At 35.9% G+C, this 19,519-nt stretch overlaps 1 protein-coding gene across 6 annotated transcripts in view; it reads left to right on the forward strand.

Moving 5' to 3' along the window:
* The window catches only part of Wnk3 (WNK lysine deficient protein kinase 3), a 124,441-nt gene that overhangs the window by 31,824 nt on the left and 73,098 nt on the right, over positions 1-19,519 (forward strand). For all 6 annotated transcript variants that reach the window (XM_076562711.1, XM_076562712.1, XM_076562713.1 and 3 more), the window contains exons 3-5: positions 13,423-13,595; positions 15,206-15,426; positions 16,826-16,983. In XM_076562711.1, the coding sequence (XP_076418826.1) occupies positions 13,423-13,595; positions 15,206-15,426; positions 16,826-16,983 (552 nt within the window). The remainder of the gene's footprint in view (positions 1-13,422; positions 13,596-15,205; positions 15,427-16,825; positions 16,984-19,519) is intronic.

Consider the following 19,519-nt stretch of genomic DNA (forward strand, 5'->3'; position numbering starts at 1 on the left):
TGTTTTTTTGAGACAGGGTTTCTCTGTGTTGTTTTGGTGCCTGACCTGTATCTCACTGTGTAGGCCAGGCTGGCCTCAAACTCACAGAGTTCCGCCTACCTCTGCCTCCTGGGTGCTAGGATTAAAGGCATGCGCCACCACCGCCCGGCTTCTATGTACTTATATTATAGTAGTGATTATAGCCAAGGTATTGTAGAAGTCGAAGAAATAACTGAAAATCTATGTTTAAGGGTTAAGCATGATGCTAACACCTATAATGCCAGCATTTAGGAGAATGAGGCAGAAAAATATTGAGTTAGATGCCAGATCTTGTTTCTGAAAAAAAAATATAGTTTTTTTGAAATATTCACTGTAGGGCACTTAATTTCGCTCCTAAATAGTTTTATTACCCTTTCAGAAATGTTTCTAGATTCTGTGTGAGCCACACAAGAAAATGAATATGCTTAATTCCTTTAAAGGCCCTGCCACATGCACAATGCTGTTTAGTTCTATTTCTTTTTGTTTTCATCAGATCCAGCCATAGATATTAAGTATAGACCCAAGAGAAAAGAATCTAGGTATGATGAATATTGCATATATATATATATATATATATATATATATATATATTCTAGTCTCTTTGTTTAACAAATCATATAACTTGATTAAATCTAAACCAAAGACAAATGCTTTGCAAAATGGCAAAGGATGATGGTGGAAGGGGACAACTCTGGTCTTGGAAATATTAGTTTCTAAATAGTTTTTGTGAGTTATTTTTAGTTATTTGTTGCATAGACTTTAAAAAGAAAAACAAATTGATATGTATAGTAGGCTGAATAATGACTTCTCAAAGATGCCCATGTCTTAATCCTTAGAACTTTTCATTGTTAAAAGTACCTTTGCCATTTCATGCAACCGGGATAAGTCCTGGTCCCACTGCCAGGGGCTCCTCAAACAGATCTAGCCACATAAATGTCACCTACATTCAGAGGGCCTAGTTCGGTCTCATGTAGGTTCCTCCTCTGACAGGGGGAATTAATACTGTTGGAATTGGGAGAGCTAATCCTGTCCTCCACATTACCCCTATCTTACAGTTTTAGAGAGACCTATTTCTCCTTGATTACATCTAGACCAAGTGTCTCTTTCAGTAGATTTATGATTATTTAGTATTTTTTATATTATATGATTTTATATTTTATTTTAGTAGTATTTATGATTATTTTTAGTAGATTTATGATTTATCCAGTAGATTTATGAGTAGAAAATGATAAATCATTTTATTCTTTGCTCCAAGGAGGGAGTGATAAATCATTTTACTCTTTAATCTTTGTTCCAAGGATGGAATATTGTCAAGTGATATTCCAACCTCCATTTTAATAATTTACCAAAACATCCATTTCCTGAAAAGCAAAATCTATAAACCATGAAAACCCAAAGTTAAATGACAGAGAAGAGAATTCTACAAGTTTCATACTAAATATAACCAAAAAAGGTACCTTTGCAGATGAGACTATTAAAGATGGGAATAGGGAAATTAGTTTGGTTTATCTAATCACCAGTCTTTGTAAGGAGGGAAGCAGGTTGACAGTCATTTGAGAAAGATCTAAGAATAGAAGCAGAGTTTGGAGTGATGCCGTTGCAGGACTTGGTCACCAAGTCAAAGGATGCAGATAGCTTAGAAAGCTGGAAAAGGCAAGGAAGTAAACAGTTGCCTAGGGCCCCAGAAGAAACAGTGTTGCTCTCTAGATTCCAGTCTAGTCACTGTAGATTTCTGATTCCCATTTCTGGAAGAGAATATGTCTGTGTTTCAATCCACTAAGTTTATGCTAATTTGTTACTGTAGCGATAGGAAATGAATACAACCTAATACAGTTGTCATTTTTTTTTCTCAGCAAATAAACACTCCTTGCAATGTGCCAGACTTATACTAAGTGCTAGAGACACAAAAAGGGAGAAAAAGCAAACACAACCGGATTTCATAAAGCTTATACTAGGAGTTTATAGTCAGTATATGAAGAAACTTTGGAGATTGGAGTTAGCAAAAGATGAAAGGGTTGTTAAATACGGGTCTGTTTAAAGGAAATGAGAGGGTTAGAAGTAGAAAGAAACAGAGGTACTACTCCTTTACCTCATTTTTCTTTTTGCACTTATTTTCAGATGATTTTCTACTTACAAAAGAGTTACAAAGATATGCTATAAACTAAAATATTGAACTTAATCAGAATATATCAATTTCCCCTCAAATACTTCTCTTTTCAGTTCTGTGATCATATTCACATTTCTATACTGTGTTTACTTGTGTGGTTACCCCTTCCTATTTAACAGTTTTTCCTTGAACTTTCAAAGGGTACTAACAGTTTCTCCCTCCCATGCCTTCTCTTTTTCTTTCTGAGATGAGATCTCACTATATAGCCTACAAAGACCAAGAACTCATTAGGTAAACTATATTGACCACAAAAATAAAATCCTTCTGCTTCTGCTTCTGCTTCTTAAATGCTTTACAGCTTACACTACCATGGTTGGCTAGCTAAGCTCTATATTTTTGGCAAGATTTCCACAAAAGTGATGCTCCTCTATTCAGGCTGTGATAGCAGGGGATACATGGTGTTGATACATATTAATGATAATGTAATTTTGACCACTTGACTACAGTATTATCTGTTAGATTGTTCCTACTATGAAGTTATCTTTCCTCCTTTGTAGATCAAGTGTCTTAGGAATATATACTTTGACACTGTGAAATACTTCTCAGAACTTCAGTCACTAATTTTTGGTGCTCTTTAGTGTATTTACACAGGTAATCTACATTGTAATTATGGTGTTCTGAGCTTTTTATGTGAGATTGATCTGGAACTTCCTGGCTCAAACTGGTCTTGAACTTGTGATCCTTCTGCTTCAAATGGCAACTTTCTATTTCCTACTTTTCTTCTACATTTATCAATTGGCATTACCTCTTAGCTTTGTGTGGCCTTTGTTTAATATGTCTGTTAAGTTTCTGAAAATTTCACAATAGACTTTGTAGCTGAGGTGTTTTAGTATAGTTAGCAACAATGGGTATTATGTACTTTGCATTTATCATAAAATTAAAATTTAATTGGACATAAATTCTTACTATTTGATTTTGGCAATAGTTATATGAGGTCAAGATTATTATTTTCAGATAGCAGATCTGAGGTTCAGGCACATTAAGTGGTCTGGTCAAAGAGGGTATTCTGTCATTTATAGTTTTATGTATATGTGTCAAAATTATGCTATTTTTAGCTAAGTGGTGGTGGCGAACGCCTTTAATCCCAGCACCTGGGAGGCAGAGCCAGGAGGATCTCTGTGAGTTCAAGGCCAGCCTGGGCTACAGAGTGAGTTCCAGGACAACCAGGGCTACACTGAGGAGCAGCCCTGCCTTGAAAAACCAAAAGAAAAAAGAAATGAAACATAGAGATAATGCTTGTAAAGCTTGGGACATGTTTGAGTATTTAATAAACAATAGTGGTAAAATGCTGAAGAAGTTCATGCTAGGAACATTCATTGAGCTGGACATGGTAATAGTAGTGCCTTTAATCTCATCACTTAGGAAGCAGAGGCTACATAAATGGTTTGTGGCCAGCCTATGCTATAAAAAAAAAAAACTAAAAAAAAAAAAGCAATGACAGGATACTTTGTAGGAAGGCACTATTTATCCTTACCTGAACAAGTTATTTTATATAGCTTTTATATCATTGTTATTTCTTTTACATTTGTAGAAATAGATCCACATAGCCTGAACTAGTTTTGTAGATCATTGTTGATATTTACATTAAGAGAGTGAGATTATAAAACCATAGTTTACCTTTCAGAAAAGAAATGTTCCTAATCTTGGATATGACTCATGGCATAGAGTTCACTGGGATGAGGAATGCATGGCTGTGGGAGCAGCTCCTGTGCTTGGTGCCAGAAGGCAGATTGGGGAGCAGAGAAAGGGGGGATGACTGATTCTCAGCTGGCTTTCCCTTTTTTCCCTTTTTATCTGGTCTGCAAACCAGGCAATGGAATGGTGTACCCACATTCAGGTTAGATCTTAACCTGCTCAGCTAATTTTTCCTTAGAAACACCCTTACACAGAGGTATAGTTTATTGATGCCTATATGTATTTAATCTGATCAACCTTACAATTAAAATTAACCATTGTAATTCATCTCTGTCAATTTGACATCCAAACATGTTACTTTTAAACCACATCTCATTTTTAATAATGTAAAATATGTTTAGTCCTTTGCTAAGAATCTCCAGAATCTTAACAGTTCATTTGTCCAAAAAAATCCCAAAGTACAGTCTTTTCAGAGATTCAAATCAGTCTCTTAACTATGATCTCCTGTAAAGTAAAAAAAAAAATACAAATTATATAGTTCCAATATACAGTGTCACATGCCAAACATTCCATTTCTAAAAGGAATTCTAATTCTGAAAGGAATATAACAAGGAAAGATCAGATCAAAGCAAGACCAAAACCCTAGTAAGGCAAACACCGAACCCTGTAATTCTGTATCTGGTATTCAGGGCTCAAGGTTGCTTCATCTGGGTTCTAACAGGCTTGGGTAGCTCTGACTCAACTCAGTGGATTGCAGCATTCATAGCTTCTTAGTAGAAGTTGCCCGGTTCTGGCATCTCCAGTCCCTGTTTAAATGTAGGCTTCACCTTCCCAGTTTCATGAAGAGCCTGATCAGGAGCTCCAGGCAGAACACCTGACACTGCTATGAGTTTCCTGGCATCAGCAGCTTTCTGGAGCCAAGGCATCCCAAACATTGCAACTCTTGCATTTTGCATGCCTACAAAACCAGCACCATGTAGAAAGTGCCAAGATCCTACTGGGACAACAGCGTCAGTAAACTCTGTGTGCCTTCAGGCTACACCTGGGAAAAACACTTCCCTAGGTAGCTCTGCTAGAGCAGGGTGCCCTGGAGGCAGTCTGTGTTCAGTCACTCTCTTAAAAATATGTTCCTTACCTTGAATAAAATACCTATGGTGGTTAGTCATCTTGCTGTTAGTCTACATTTCAGGAAAGGTTTTGTATATATTTTTACTATTCCACATATTAAAATTGATTAAATGTTTAGTTAACATTTATAAAAAGATAGTATTTTTAGTGTACTGTGGAGTAATTGAGTTCTATTTGTTTAATTTGAATTTTACATCTATTTACTATCAATATAAATGAGTAAGTATAACACTAATAAAACTTTATGCTTGTTCCTTTTTTATGATCTTACTTTGGAACAGCAATATTTATGGCTCATTTCTATAGACTAGATTATTTTTTTAAGGTAGAATCTCCCCGTGTACCCTGGGCTGAGCTCAGAATTTAGTGTTCTTTTGCCCAAGTCTTCTTAGCACCGGGACTACTGGCATGTAGCACCATAACCAGCCTTTAGATTAGCATTTTAATGGCTCTATGCTAACTCCATTAGCTATTGCTACTCTCTAGTTTGCCTTTCTTGCACCAAGAACTCTCCTCATTGTTGATGGGTGGAAGTTATTCTATCAAAATCATTACCATTAATATAATAGTGTTTGTCTCAGTATGATCAAGGGAGGATTACAATAGTAGCTGAAAGCTCTACTGTACGTACTTCCCTCTGGGTGTTGGCGCTAGTTTAACACACTTACTTTCTGTCCCCTGAATCAGAAGTAGAAATTTAAAGGTACTGACCCTGCATTTTTAGTGGATTTTCTCTGTAGTAATGTGTCTGAGACAGCAGTTACAGTTTTATAAAGTTGTTTACTCCTAGTTGTAATTACCTTTGATATTTAGGGGCAAATTATGAAGTAGAGTAAGTGAGTTTGTCGTAAGAAATACTTAATATTCTACAAATTTAATCAGAAAGCTTAAAATATATTAATTTTTCCTTAGAGTGATCTGATCTTCCAGGTATGGATGATAGCTAATCACATTTAGGATATAATTTATAACCATTTAGGATATAATAATAGGAAAACATAATATTTTACTTGTTTCTGTTTATCTTCTGTGCTTAGCATTCCTTGCTTTTGTTAAGTCCCTTAACTGTTTTTGATTTTATTTAAGGTAGGGTATTATGTAGCCCAGGTTGGCCTTGAACTCCTGAATAACATGTCTTAGCCTCCCAAGCTGGAATGACAGGTTTGCACCACCATACACAGAATTTTTGAACACTTTAAAAAAATTCTTTGAATTTCAATTTTTTTTTCCGGAGCTGAGGACTGAACCCAGGGCCTTGCACTTGCTAGGCAAGCACTCTACCACTGAGCTAAATCCCCAACCCTAATTTTTTTACTCTGTTTATCATTATTTGTGTATGGGAGAGGGGGGGGAGAGGGGAAAAAGGGAGGGGGGAGAGAGATATGGAGAGGGGGGAGAGGGGGAGAGATTAACACACACCATAGCATGCATATGGAGGTCAGAGGACACCTTTTGGGAACTGATTTTCTCCTTCTGCCATGTGATTTTCTCCTTCTGCCATGTGTTCTAGAGATCAAAAGGTCATCAGGCTTGTGCAATACGCTCTTTTAGGCACTGTACTGTCTCACCAGCCCTGAATATTTATTGTAGCATAATATGCATAAAATTTAATTTTAAATGTTTAATTTAGTGACATCAGGTATAGTCAAACTGATTTATAATTACTAATAATCCATTTCTAGAACGTTTTTTATCATCTCAAATAGAAACTTTGTAACTATTAAATGATAATTCTCTATTTCTCACCCTCCCTAACTCCGGATACCATGTTTCTACTTACTGGTTTTATTTGTTTGTTTTTGAAACAAAGTCTCAATATGTAGCCCTTGCTGGCCTAGAACTCACACGTAGATCAGACTGGCCTCAAACTCACAGATCCATTTGCCTCTGCTTCCTGAGTCCTGTTATTAAAAGTGTGGGCCACCACACCTGGCTTTACTTTCTGTTTTAAATTTACCCTTTTTAGGTATCTCATAGAAGTAAAATAATCAGTGTTTGTTCTTTTGTATCTAGTTGTTACTCAGCATAATATTCTCAGGATTGATGTTGTCACACATATCCTGGATGAGCAAGGTGGTCCATGAATGTAGAAGTTATTGCTGTGCAAGTCTGATGAGTTGAGTTCAGTCTCCAAAGCCCACATGGTGAAAGGAAAGAACCAACTCCTCAAAGTTGTCAGTTTGAAGCATCAACATTGGAAGGGGAAACATAGACATTTAGTCTATATATAATTTATAGGAAGAACTGCTGACCTCCTTGCTTAGTTTTGACCCCTCAAAAGTATGAGGGAAGCTGCAAGACTGGTAGGCTGGTTGATTATTTAGTCTACAGATGGGAAAATATTTAGATCTTAAGATTTTGCAGTTTAGGAGGACAGGGAGCAGAGTCTTCCTTGGTGTCTAATAACATCTTAGTACAGAGCTAGCTCCTGGGGAATGGCTTCTCTACCTCCATCATTTATGATATTGTCACTAGATGTTAAGGCATCTAGTGCCCTTTTTAGTAAATTAAGGACCCCTAAGAGGGCAATTGAGTATGAGGAGAAGTAGTCACTTTTTAACATGGATATTCAAGTAGAAATAGTACCCAAGTAGACATCTAAGGAACCGAATGTAGAAGTTCTGGCAGATAACTAGACACACAAGCAAAAAGAGTTGTACCTGCACATGACTTCTTATTTTCAGTGCTAGAACCTAAAAAATAAAACACTACAGACAAATAAAGGAAAAGGGCTTCAAAACTCAAGATTCTCCAACCAGTCTAGATACCACTTGTCTGCAAGGTGAGACATAGCTGTGTACTTACAAAGACCAAAGTGTAATTATTTAGCAGTTAAAAGAAGATTGATCTAGATAACCAACACATGTAGACGTTGGGTAAATAAAATATCAGCAAAAGTTTAAAAAGGGCTCAGTGGTTTTCACAAGGCTTCTGGATTCCGACCCCAGCACTATAAAAAGTACTAAGTGAAGACTATGTAGCTCAAAGGGAATAAATTTGGAGGGCAACATAACAATGTATTACTTTTAGTTCTAGACCATTTTAATAGAACTTAAGTGTTGGAAGAGCAGCAGTAGTATGAGAGTGGATAGTGTGGGAATGATGTGTCTCAGTATTTTGAATTATTTACTGTAGTGACTGGGGGGTTTAGAAACACAAGGGGAAATAAATTAATACTGTACTTTCTTTTTGTTTGTTTTTAAAAGATATATATTTTTTTAATTTTATGTGTATGGGTATTTTACCTGCATGTATGTCTCTGTACATGTGTGCTTGGTACCCATGGAAGCCAGAAGAGGGTGTTGGATCCTCTGGAACTGAAGTTACAGATGGTTGTGTGTGGTGGGAATTGAGCCTAAGTCCTCTGGAAGAATACCCATTGCTCTTAACCCTTGAGCCACCTCTTCAACCATATACCGTACTTACAGAGAAATATGTCTGATTTATGGGTGTCAAAGGAGGCAAGCCATTAGTAAAAAGGAAAAAATACAATATGTTCCTATTTATTGATAGAAAGGATGAAAAACTAAGTAAAAATTAGAGGTCATAAGATAAAAGAAGTAAAAGTAAGTATATTATTTACTTTATCAAATATGGACATGCTGTATTTCCATATTTAAATAACTGGGCATAGTGGTTCATGTCTTTAATACCTATACTTGGAGACGGGGCAGGTGGATCCATGTGAGTTTGAGACCATCCAGGGCTAAATAATGAGACCAAGCCTCAAAAACAAAACAGAATCACGCACGCGCGCGTGCACACACACACACACACACACAAACTGTTAGAGGGTATTAAAAGATAAAACCCACATTTATTGCTTATTCAAAACTTAAAACAATGATAGGAAAAAGTTAAGATATAAACAAGCAAAGAGAAGCAAGAATAGAAATGTTTTTTAAAGAAAGATAAAATTAAGATTAAAATATTGGACATGATATTCTGAAATTATATTTAATAGTTTATAAAGATCAATTAAAAGCCCATAACTTATGTTTTGGTGACACTTGGGAGGCTGAGGCAGGAGAATCATGAGTTTGAGGCTAGACTGTGTTATCTAGTAGGATCCTGCCTGAAACAGTGTCAATAACAGCAACAACAAAAGCTTTGAAATGTTAACATTGATAAACTGTTATTGAAGATTCAGTGGTAGAGAATGCCTCTTAGCCTTGGGCTCAATTCCAGCAACAAAGCATTATGAACACATGCCATTTTTAAATATTTGAAACCCTTCATGAACATGAACTGAATAAGTGTTTATTTCTGGGAAAGGAAGAAAGTGGTAGATCAAGGAAGAGTACACAAGGGTCTTCAACTATGTGAAGTTTCATTTAAAAAGGTTAAGGAAATATAGTAAGATGTTAAGGTTCAACAAAGACTATTATCAGTATTTTTTTTTCAGTTTTTGTTTTAAAAATGATCTCACTGTATCTCAGGCTGGCCTGTGACTCATGCAATTCAGAATATTCTTGGACTTGCACTTCTCCTGATTCAGCCTCCCAAGTGCTGGTATTACAGGTGCGAGCCATCATGCCTTACAGCACATTAGTTTTCTAAGTTTAATTTTTGGTCTTTTAAATTATAAAATGATAAATTGCAGTTGTATATTTATAGAGTACAAAGTGGTCTTATGATTGATCAAAGTAATATACAATAATTACAAAATAATACACAATAATTAAATCAAGCCAAACATATCTTTAAATATTTGTAGTGATAACATTTGAAATTTACTCTCATCAAATTTAAGATGTACAATATATTATTATTTTCTATATTTACCATACTATACATAGAAAGCCTTAACTACTCATATAATTGAGATTTTTTGTATCCTTTGAATACAAAATCCCTAATCTTACTCATTGTCTCCACTCTTATTATAATTTAAAAAAGGAAAAACAAAATTCGAACCTCACATCAGGAACTTGTAGCTTCAAAGCTTTAAATCATAGTAAAATTTAGATGACAAGAAATTTCAGTGTTAAACTGCTGTATCCCATTCATGAAGCCTGAGCTAGATGTGGTGGTAGGTGGTATATACCTATAATCCCAACACTTAGGAGGCAGAGGCAGGGGGATCATGAGTTTCAAGCCAACTTGGACTGCATAGAAAGACTCTGTCTAAAAAAAAACCAACAATAATGACTAATAATTTCATAACCCTATGTAATTTTTTTTTTTTTTTGCTTTTCGAGACAGGGTTTCTCTGTGTAGTTTTGTGCCTTTCCTAGAACTCACTTGGTAGCCCAGGCTGGCCTCGAACTCACAGCGATCCGCCTGGCTCTGCCTCCCAAGTGCTGGGATTAAAGGCGTGCGCCACCACCGCCCGGCTCTATGTAATTTTAATACTAAATCCTTATATTGTGCAAGAAACAGAAAATTATAACTTAATGTCATATATGAATGCAGTAGTTAGTTAAATTCTTTAGTAAAATTTTAACAAATAGAATTCACTGGTGATTCATAGTTTTTTGCTGTAAGTTTTAGGAATTTAAAAACACGCTGGGGAGTGTAGCTTAGTGAGTATACTAACTAAGCATGTGTGAGGCCCTAGGTTTAATATCTCCAAAATACAAGAATAGGAGAAAGAAGGAATTTAAGACTAATTCCATACTAGGAAACTTACCAATAAAACATATGATTGTATTAGTAGTTGCTGAGAAGATAATAGGTAGAATTCTGCAGATACTCTTAATTAAAAAGCAAAACTAATATGTGTGTGTATGGAAATCACTGAATTTTAAACAATTTCTTTAAAACAAAATAGTCTTTTAAGCTCTAGGTTAATAAAGCTGTTTTAGTTATGAAAATCTAGTAGGAGGTAATCATGACTGTTAGCACCTTTTTTCAATATTGCTGCTATTTTAGCAAAATCAATAATGTTAGAAAATAGAGCAGTACAAATATAAGAGAGAGATTGACTTACTATTTCCTGTTGAAAAGAAAATATCTTCCTGGAAAATTTGAGTCTCTGATTTTTCTGTTACATAGGATAGGATGACTAGAGGCATAAGCCTTCGCTATACTGAGTTTTTCAGAGCATTGATTGCCTTAAGACAGCAGAACAAAAAGCAAATCAGAGTCCAACTTGTGCTACCAAAAGCAGAGTAAGATTTTATAAGAAAGCTATTAGCACTGGAAAGATGACTTAAAGGGTAAAGGCACTTGTTACCAAGCCTGATGGCCTGAGTTTGATCCCCAGGACCCATATGGTGGAAGGAAAGATCAGACTCCAGAGGGTTGTCCTCTGATCACCACATGAATTCTATGGCATCCCTTGTACACACAGTCAAACCCAAATAAATATATTTAACAACAATTTTAGCATTCTCCACAAATATAGATAAAAATGTCCAGTGTAATATTAAGATATTAAACCCTCTGACCTCTGCATACACTGTGACACACACAAGTATGTACATACAAATTTAATGCAATTAAAAGTGAAGATTGTTATTTTCAAAAAAAAACAAAAAACCCAAAAGCACCTAAGCAAATTTGCAGTAGGAGATCTTAACAAAGTAGGTATCTATTTAAAAAGAAACTTGTGGAGTATTGGTGCATAGGCTGTAATCTTAGCTACTTGGAAGACTGAAGTAATAGAATCATGAATTTGAGGCCAACTTGGGCAAGAGAGAGAACCCCACCCCAAAGGGTAAAAAACAAAGCACAGTATGGTTGTACATGCTTGTAATCTTAGCAAGAGGCCAGAGGTTCAGTTCTTCAGTGCCATCCTGGGTACATGAGAACTTGTCTCATAAAAACAAAACAAAACAAAAAAACAATACACCCCTTTCCAACAGTGATAAACCTAAGGATGATATCATATGATATTGCCAAATATGGTAGTGAATACCTTTAATCCCAGTACTCAGGCTGAGACAGGCAGATCTCTGTGAGTTCCAGGCCAGTCTGGTCCATGTCCCAAACAAACAAACAAACAAAACCAGCCAACGAAGTTGACCCATATGTGTAACTTACTTGGTGAAATGTGTTCAGTTTCTGTCAATGCTGGGGATCACACCCAGGGCCTCATTCAATACCTGAGCTATGTCCCCTGAATCTCTCTTCAAATCTTTCTTTTAATTGGGTTGTTGATTGTTAGTTAAAATTAACACCATAATCTGATATCTTCAATATACCTACTGTGATAGCTAAAAATACTCACTGTGTCTGGCTTGAGCTTCTACAGGTGTGCATGCTGTTACAACTGCTGTGAGTTCATCTACGCAGGTTCCCTGTTGGATCCTAGAAACACTGTTTTGTTGTAGTCATCCACCACCTCTTGCAAATCTTTCTGGCCATCTTCTGCAATGATCCCTGAGCTTTAAGAGGAGCAGGGTGTGATATAAATGTCCCATTTGGTGCTTAACACTTTACAATCTCTTGTTTTCTGCATGTTGGTCAGTTGTAGGTCTCTGTGTTAATCACTGCCTACTGCTAAAAGAAGTTTCTCTGATGAGGGTTGAGAGATGTGCTAATCTATGGGTATAACAGCAAGTCACTAGGAGTTGGTTTCATACTATGTTCATTTAGCAGGTTCTCCTCTAGGGTCTGTGACCTGTCTCATCACAGGTTCTTGGCTCCGAAAAAAGTTTGGCCTTCTTATTCTTTTGTTTTTGTGTTTTTCAAGACGGGGTTTCTCTGTGTAACAGTCCTGGCTGTCCTGGAACTTGCTCTGTAGACCAGGCTGGCCTCGAACTCACAGAGATCCACCTGCCTCTGTCTCCCAAGTGCTGGAGTTAAAGATGCACACCTAACTTGGCTCGTTTTTTTTTTTAATTGGAAGTATTTGAATAATATTTTCAGAAGAGTTGTATGGGATGGATGTTTTCTCTCTCCTTATTTCTAGAAATATAGGCATTTTTCTTTTCTTAACATGATAGTTTGTCTGACTTCAGAATTTTAGGATCACAGTCCTTCAGGATTTTATAAGCATTGCACCTATGACTTTTCGCCTTTAATGAATGTAGCAGATTAGAGGTCTAGTGCCTATTTGAAGGTCTTTCATTATGTTAGTAGCCCAATATTTCTGTTAGAGCAGTCTTATTTTAACAATCCAGAAATTAAACTGGAATAAATGTCTAAGTGTCGTTACCATTTGTTTATTTTCATTCTGATTTTTAGAGATCTTCTAGATATGAAAACTTGGAGATTTCTTAGGGAAACATCGCAATTACCTATTTTATTACTGTTTGTCAATTTATTTTGAGATAACATAAGCACTCTACCACCAAACTATATCCCAAAGCCCTTAAGATATTGATGTTATGAAATGTAACAATAGTTGAATTACCTGATTAAAGAGCCAACTTAATTAAGAAAGAATAGCTGTGATTCTATAGATATTGAGAAAAAATTGATAGGTGTAAGACATCTATGCCTATAGTAAGGCACTCAGTTGAGCTATGAGAGATGTACATGGAAACGTCTGTGTTATTAATTTGGCACTTGTTCTTGCACTTTAGGACCGCAAACTAACTAAAGCTGAACAGCAACGGTTCAAAGAAGAAGCAGAGATGTTGAAAGGCCTCCAGCATCCCAATATAGTTCGATTTTATGATTCTTGGGAGTCTATATTAAAAGGAAAGAAATGTATTGTGTTAGTGACTGAACTAATGACATCAGGAACCTTAAAGACGTAAGTTGACTCTGCTAGTACTGGTTGAGATGGAAATCATTTTAAGGAATCATAAATGTTAATTATAAACTTTTTTTTGTAGAGGGGCTGGGGCTATAGCTCAGTGAAATAGCACTTAGTATGTATAAGGCCTTGGGATTTATCCCTAGTACTGTAACAAAACAAGAACAACAAAAGAACTTGTAGAATCTATTTCAGATTGAAAAATCAGGATATTATTGCAGTTTATTAGACTATGCAATTCTGAAAAGTTAATGTTTGGGGACCTGGGGATGAAACTCAGTTGGTTAAGTGCTGGCCTAGTATGAAATAAGGCATGGGTTCAATCCCAGCACCACATAAAACTGGAACAGTGGCACCCACCTTTCTTTAATCGTAGCACTGAGTTTATATTTGTGTGTGTGGGGGTGGGTAGAGATAGGAGGATCAGGAGTTCAGGGTCATTCTTGGCTACATGATGAGTTCATGACCAGCCTGAGCTACATGAGACCATGCCTCAAAAACATAAAAAAGGGGAGTAGAGAGATGGCTCATAAGTTAAGAGCCAAAACAAACAAAAAATAAGTTAAGAGCCCTTGTTGCTCTTGCAGAGGCTCCTAGCACCAATGTGATGGCTTACAACCAGGGAATCTAATGACCTCTTCTGACATCAGTGAGTGCCTGGCACTCACTTACAAAACATACACATGCAGACAAGCCCTCATACACATCAAATAAATAAATCTAAAAAAAACCCCACAAAAGTGAATGTTTCAGAGATATCATAAAATTTGAGTTAAAAATTATTATAGACTATGATTGCATTTTTTAAAAGATAATGACTTGCTGAGGGTTTGGTCAAACTTACACATCTTGTAAGGAATAACTACTACATAGTTATAGTCTTTTGTTTGTAGCCAACTCTTCATTTAGTATAAATTGATTGTATAATCAATTATAAATAATTAAATGTGAGGTGTACATTTTCCGCAACATTTCCAGTAAAATTTTATATAGCTATGTCCTCCAGTGACTGTATAAGTAATTATTTAGATATAGAGAAGGGCTTTCTTTTTAAAATAGTGCTTCTATTCCAAAAACTCATTCTAATGTGGTTCTTATTTTGAAATAAAAGTACTAGACTTTGTAGCATATCTTTTGGTCATACCATTTTTTTTGACGGTCTGTGAGGTGGGATGGTAAACTTAAATGACTTGTAAAGTGACTGTAAGTCACTGAAAGATTAGATGAAAATGAGGGTTTGGATAGATTTTTTTTTGCTGCAGCAGAGACAATAGAAAATAATTCAGGAGCTGGAGAGATGGCTCAGTGGTTAAGAGTACCTGCTACTCTTCCAGAGATCAGAGTTCAAGTCTTGGTATCCACAATGGGCAGGCAACTCACAACTGTCTGTAACTTCAGATTCAGAGGGTCCAGTGTCCTCTTCTGACCCCCACAGGCAGTTGCACATATGTACATATTAACAAATATGTAAGTAAAAATAAAAAACATTAATTTGTCCAAGGGTAGTATTCCTAGTAAGTAAATAAGCAGAGCAACTCACTCATAGTGGTATTTATAGAATAATCTGGGAATGTTTGTTTACACATGATCTTTGTTTCTTTATATAGGTACTTAAAACGATTTAAAGTCATGAAGCCAAAGGTCTTAAGAAGCTGGTGCAGGCAAATTTTGAAAGGATTGCAATTCTTGCACACAAGGACCCCTCCTATTATTCACCGAGATCTGAAATGTGACAACATTTTCATCACAGGACCCACTGGATCAGTGAAGATTGGTGATCTGGGACTTGCAACCTTAATGCGCACATCATTTGCTAAGAGTGTCATTGGTGACTAGTATTTTACAGTTTACTGTCTGGGTATTAGATTTGTCAGTTGTATAGGACTAGAACAGAGATGATGAGTCAACTATGGGCTTGGGCAAAGTTTTGACCACTGCCTGTTTTTTAAGGTTTTATTTTTGTTTTACACACACACACACACACACACACACACACACACACACACACACACACACACACACACACGTTTTATTATTGAGAATGGGTCTTGTGTAACCCAGGCAGGCCTCAAATTCACTATGTAATAGAAGATGACCTGAACACCTCAGTCTTGGGATTTTAGGACCCAGCCAGCACACTCAGCTGTTAATTTTCTTTGAAATATTTGTGAATGTGATTTGAAATACCAATTATATGAAAACCGACTTATTTCCATTATACCCTAGTGTGTATATTTTATAGAATGTATTAAGGACTATTATTTTTTAAATTTATCTTTATTTTACATGTGTGGGTGTTTTGCCTACATGTATGTCTGCGCATATGCAATGCCCATAGAGGTCAGAAGAGGGCGTTGGAGCCCTTAGAGCTGGAGTTACAGACAGTTGTAAGCCACCATGTGGGTGCTAGGAACTGAACCCTGGGTCCTCTACAAGTGCTCTTAACTACTGAACTACTTCTCCAGTCTCATCTATTAAGGACTATTGAAAGATTTTGAGGACTTAAGGAACAAAATTTACTAAAGTAATTTATCCAAATTTGAACTAAAAAGATACAAATAAAAAATAAAATAAGATTTTATCTATAGCTGTCTTTTTTCTGGAGACAGGATCTCTCTATTATATAGTTCTGGCTGACCTGGAACTACCTGTATAGTAGGCTGGCCTCAAACTCAGAGATCCTCCTGTCACTGTCTCCTGAGTGCAGGCATCAAAGGTGAGCATCATAGTGCCTGGCCTTTTCTTTTCTTGAGACGGGATTTCATTATAGACCAGGATGGCCTTGAACATACTATGTAGCTGAGAATAACTTAAAATTCTGATGGCCTTGCTTGTGATTGTTCAAGTCCTAGGATTACAAGTGTGAGCCACCATGCCTGTCTAAAGTTTTTTAACATCTCAACCTAGCCTTGAGTTGTACTTTAGATTGTGCTTTATTGGGACAAAATGTTAAATTGGCATTTTTTGTTTTTGAGACAAAGTCTCTCTACATGGCATTGGCTGTCCTAGAACTTACTATGTAGACTATGCTGGCCTTGAACTCAAAGAGATTCACCTACCTCTATCTCCCAAGTGCTAGAACTAAAGGTGTGCACCACCATGCCTAGCCTAACTTACAGATTTACTTTGAAGGAACAGAAATTAATAGATAATTTTAATGGGAAAGGAAACTTTGATGAATATATCTTTTTCTTTAATAAAAATATGGTTGTGGTATTATTTTGTAGGCACTCCTGAGTTTATGGCTCCAGAGATGTATGAAGAGCACTATGATGAATCTGTAGATGTTTATGCTTTTGGGATGTGTATGTTGGAAATGGCTACTTCGGAGTATCCGTATTCCGAGTGCCAGAATGCAGCTCAAATATACCGTAAAGTAACCAGTGTAGGTATAATTTTATTCATTTTACTTTACAGATTGCCACATTTTGTGTTGAAATTGATAAAATTGACTTAGTCGAATTTAATTATGGGACAAGGAGTGTGGCTTAGTGGAAGAAAAGAGAAACTTTCCTCCCCCCCATGGTTTAATTTTATATAACAATGTTAGTTTAACAATTGCACTTAGTAAAGGTTTAGATTTATAATGGTTTCTATTTATGTACTTGAACTCTTATTAGGGTCATATACAATGCTCTATATTATTTTGGAAAAAATGTACAGGTATGTCATCCTTAATTATGGTACAGTTTCAGATATTAGATTGCTCTTGATTTTCTCTTTTTTTTTTTTTCTGCATCTTGCTATGTATCTCTGGCTGTCCTGGAACTCACTACACAGATCAGACTGGCCACAAACTCACAGATATCCACCTGCCTGTGCCTCTGAAGTGCTGAGATTAAAAGCATGCTACACTACAACCCCTGGCTTGATTGGTCTTAATTTTTAAAATTGGATAGTAAAGATTGACTGCAAGAGTTTAAAGGACTATAATACTTTAGTGCTCAATTATGAAAGAGAATTCAGTATGTAGTTTAACAGGTGAAACGTGTGAATCCCTAATATGAATAATTTTTTGTGTTAGAAATTGCAAGGACTGCAATGACAATAAATGTTTGCTACCCTCAGAGAGCTTACATCTCTAGGAGCAGAATAATAATCAATTAAGAAATAGCTAGCAAGACATGGCGGTGCACACCTGTAATCCCAGCACTTGGGAGGCTGAGGTAAGAGGGTTGCAAGTTTGAGGCCAGCCTGGGCTACACGATGAAACCCTATCCTGAAAATAAAAAAAAAAGAGAAGTATAAAATAAAAGGATAGGAGTATAGTAAGGGATACCAATGTAGAATTGGAGTGTTTTCATTGTTTAGGGTGGACTACTTCACATATGGCTGGGTGACTTGAGATAGACCATGAAAGAGTCAATTATTTTAAATAGACAAATGACAATTGTATACAGTTATGTGATACAATATGATATATACAATGTAAAATCAATGTAGTTTACCTGTAACTTATCATTTTTTGTGGTGAGACATTTAAAACTTAATTTTTTAATTACTTTATAATATGCTATGTATTATTGACTATAGTCATTGTGCTGTGGAGTATATTTCAAAGCTTATTCCTGCTGTTTAATTACAACTTATACCCATTAAGCAACAATTCCTAATTCCTTCCCAGCCTCTGATAAGAGCTCAGAAATAGAGCTACAATGACGTTTTAGTTTGTGTCCTTTAAAGAGCCCCAAGTGCAAAAGTATTTTGTGCTTGATTTATAAATTATAGTTCTATGACTGTCTTCACTTACATATAGAGAAAGGCATAAATTGCCAAGGAAATCAGGAAGAGGTCAGTGGAGAGATCATAAAGGACTTTTTCTATGAATAGAGTAACATTAACAGGGTCTTACCATGTCACTGAGGCTGGCCTTGAACTCCTGACCCTTCTACCTTAGCCTCCCAAGTGCTGTGCATAATATGTCTTTTTTGTGATTCTGGGGATCAAATTCAGGGCCTAATGAAAGCTACACAAATGCTCTGCCACTAATCTATACCTTAAGCATAACTGCAATTCTGAATGCCTATTATTTTTATATTAACATACAAAAATGTCATATCACAATTTACATTTCTACCTCTCTCAAAGCTTCTTGTATTTTGGATCCAAATTAATTCCAAATCTTGCCAGATTTATCTAGTATATGATAACAAGACTTTGTGATTCTGTATTCTTTAAGGTAGTGTGATAGGTGTAGAAGTAGATCTTAGATTATCTCAATCCATGGCAATTATTTTTTCAGCTTAATTTGCAATTTTCTGTTTAATGATTATGATGATACCTGGATAATTTTCTGAAAGCCTAAAACTTATAAACAAAAGGTAGTAAAATGAGCAGATTCAGGTAGATAACATGCTTACAGGAAAATTATAAGTTGTCTGGACCACATTTATGTATTTTTTTTAAGTATGCATATAAAGTAATAGTTATCTTTTGGCATTTTTCATATGAATGTATTGTTTTAATTTGTTCTTATTCATCATCTCCCTATTTTCCTTGTCTACATCTTGCTGGTTTTCTACCCCCACTAATAATTCTCCCTCTGCTTTTATATTATATATTCCATTATCCCCCAGTCTCTCCCTCCATTTTCATGGCTCCCTTTTTGCCCATCCTCACACACAGACACACAATACACATACACACATGCACACATAGAGAGACATTTAAGATTCCAAATATGCAGAAAACATGTTTTCTGGCTTATTTTGCTTAACATATGATTTCCAGTTTCATTCATTTTCCTGCAAATACTGTGATTTCCTTATTCTTTACAGCTGAATAAAATTCTATTGTATATATGTACCACACTTTTATTATATAGTTATTTGTGGATAGACATCTAGACTGGTTCATTTCTTAGCTGTTGTGGATTGTGTATCAATAAACGCAGTTGTATAAGTGTCTCTGTGGTATGTTAA

Source organism: Peromyscus maniculatus, chromosome X (assembly GCF_049852395.1).
Source record: "Peromyscus maniculatus bairdii isolate BWxNUB_F1_BW_parent chromosome X, HU_Pman_BW_mat_3.1, whole genome shotgun sequence".
Taxonomy (NCBI): Eukaryota; Metazoa; Chordata; class Mammalia; order Rodentia; family Cricetidae; genus Peromyscus; species Peromyscus maniculatus.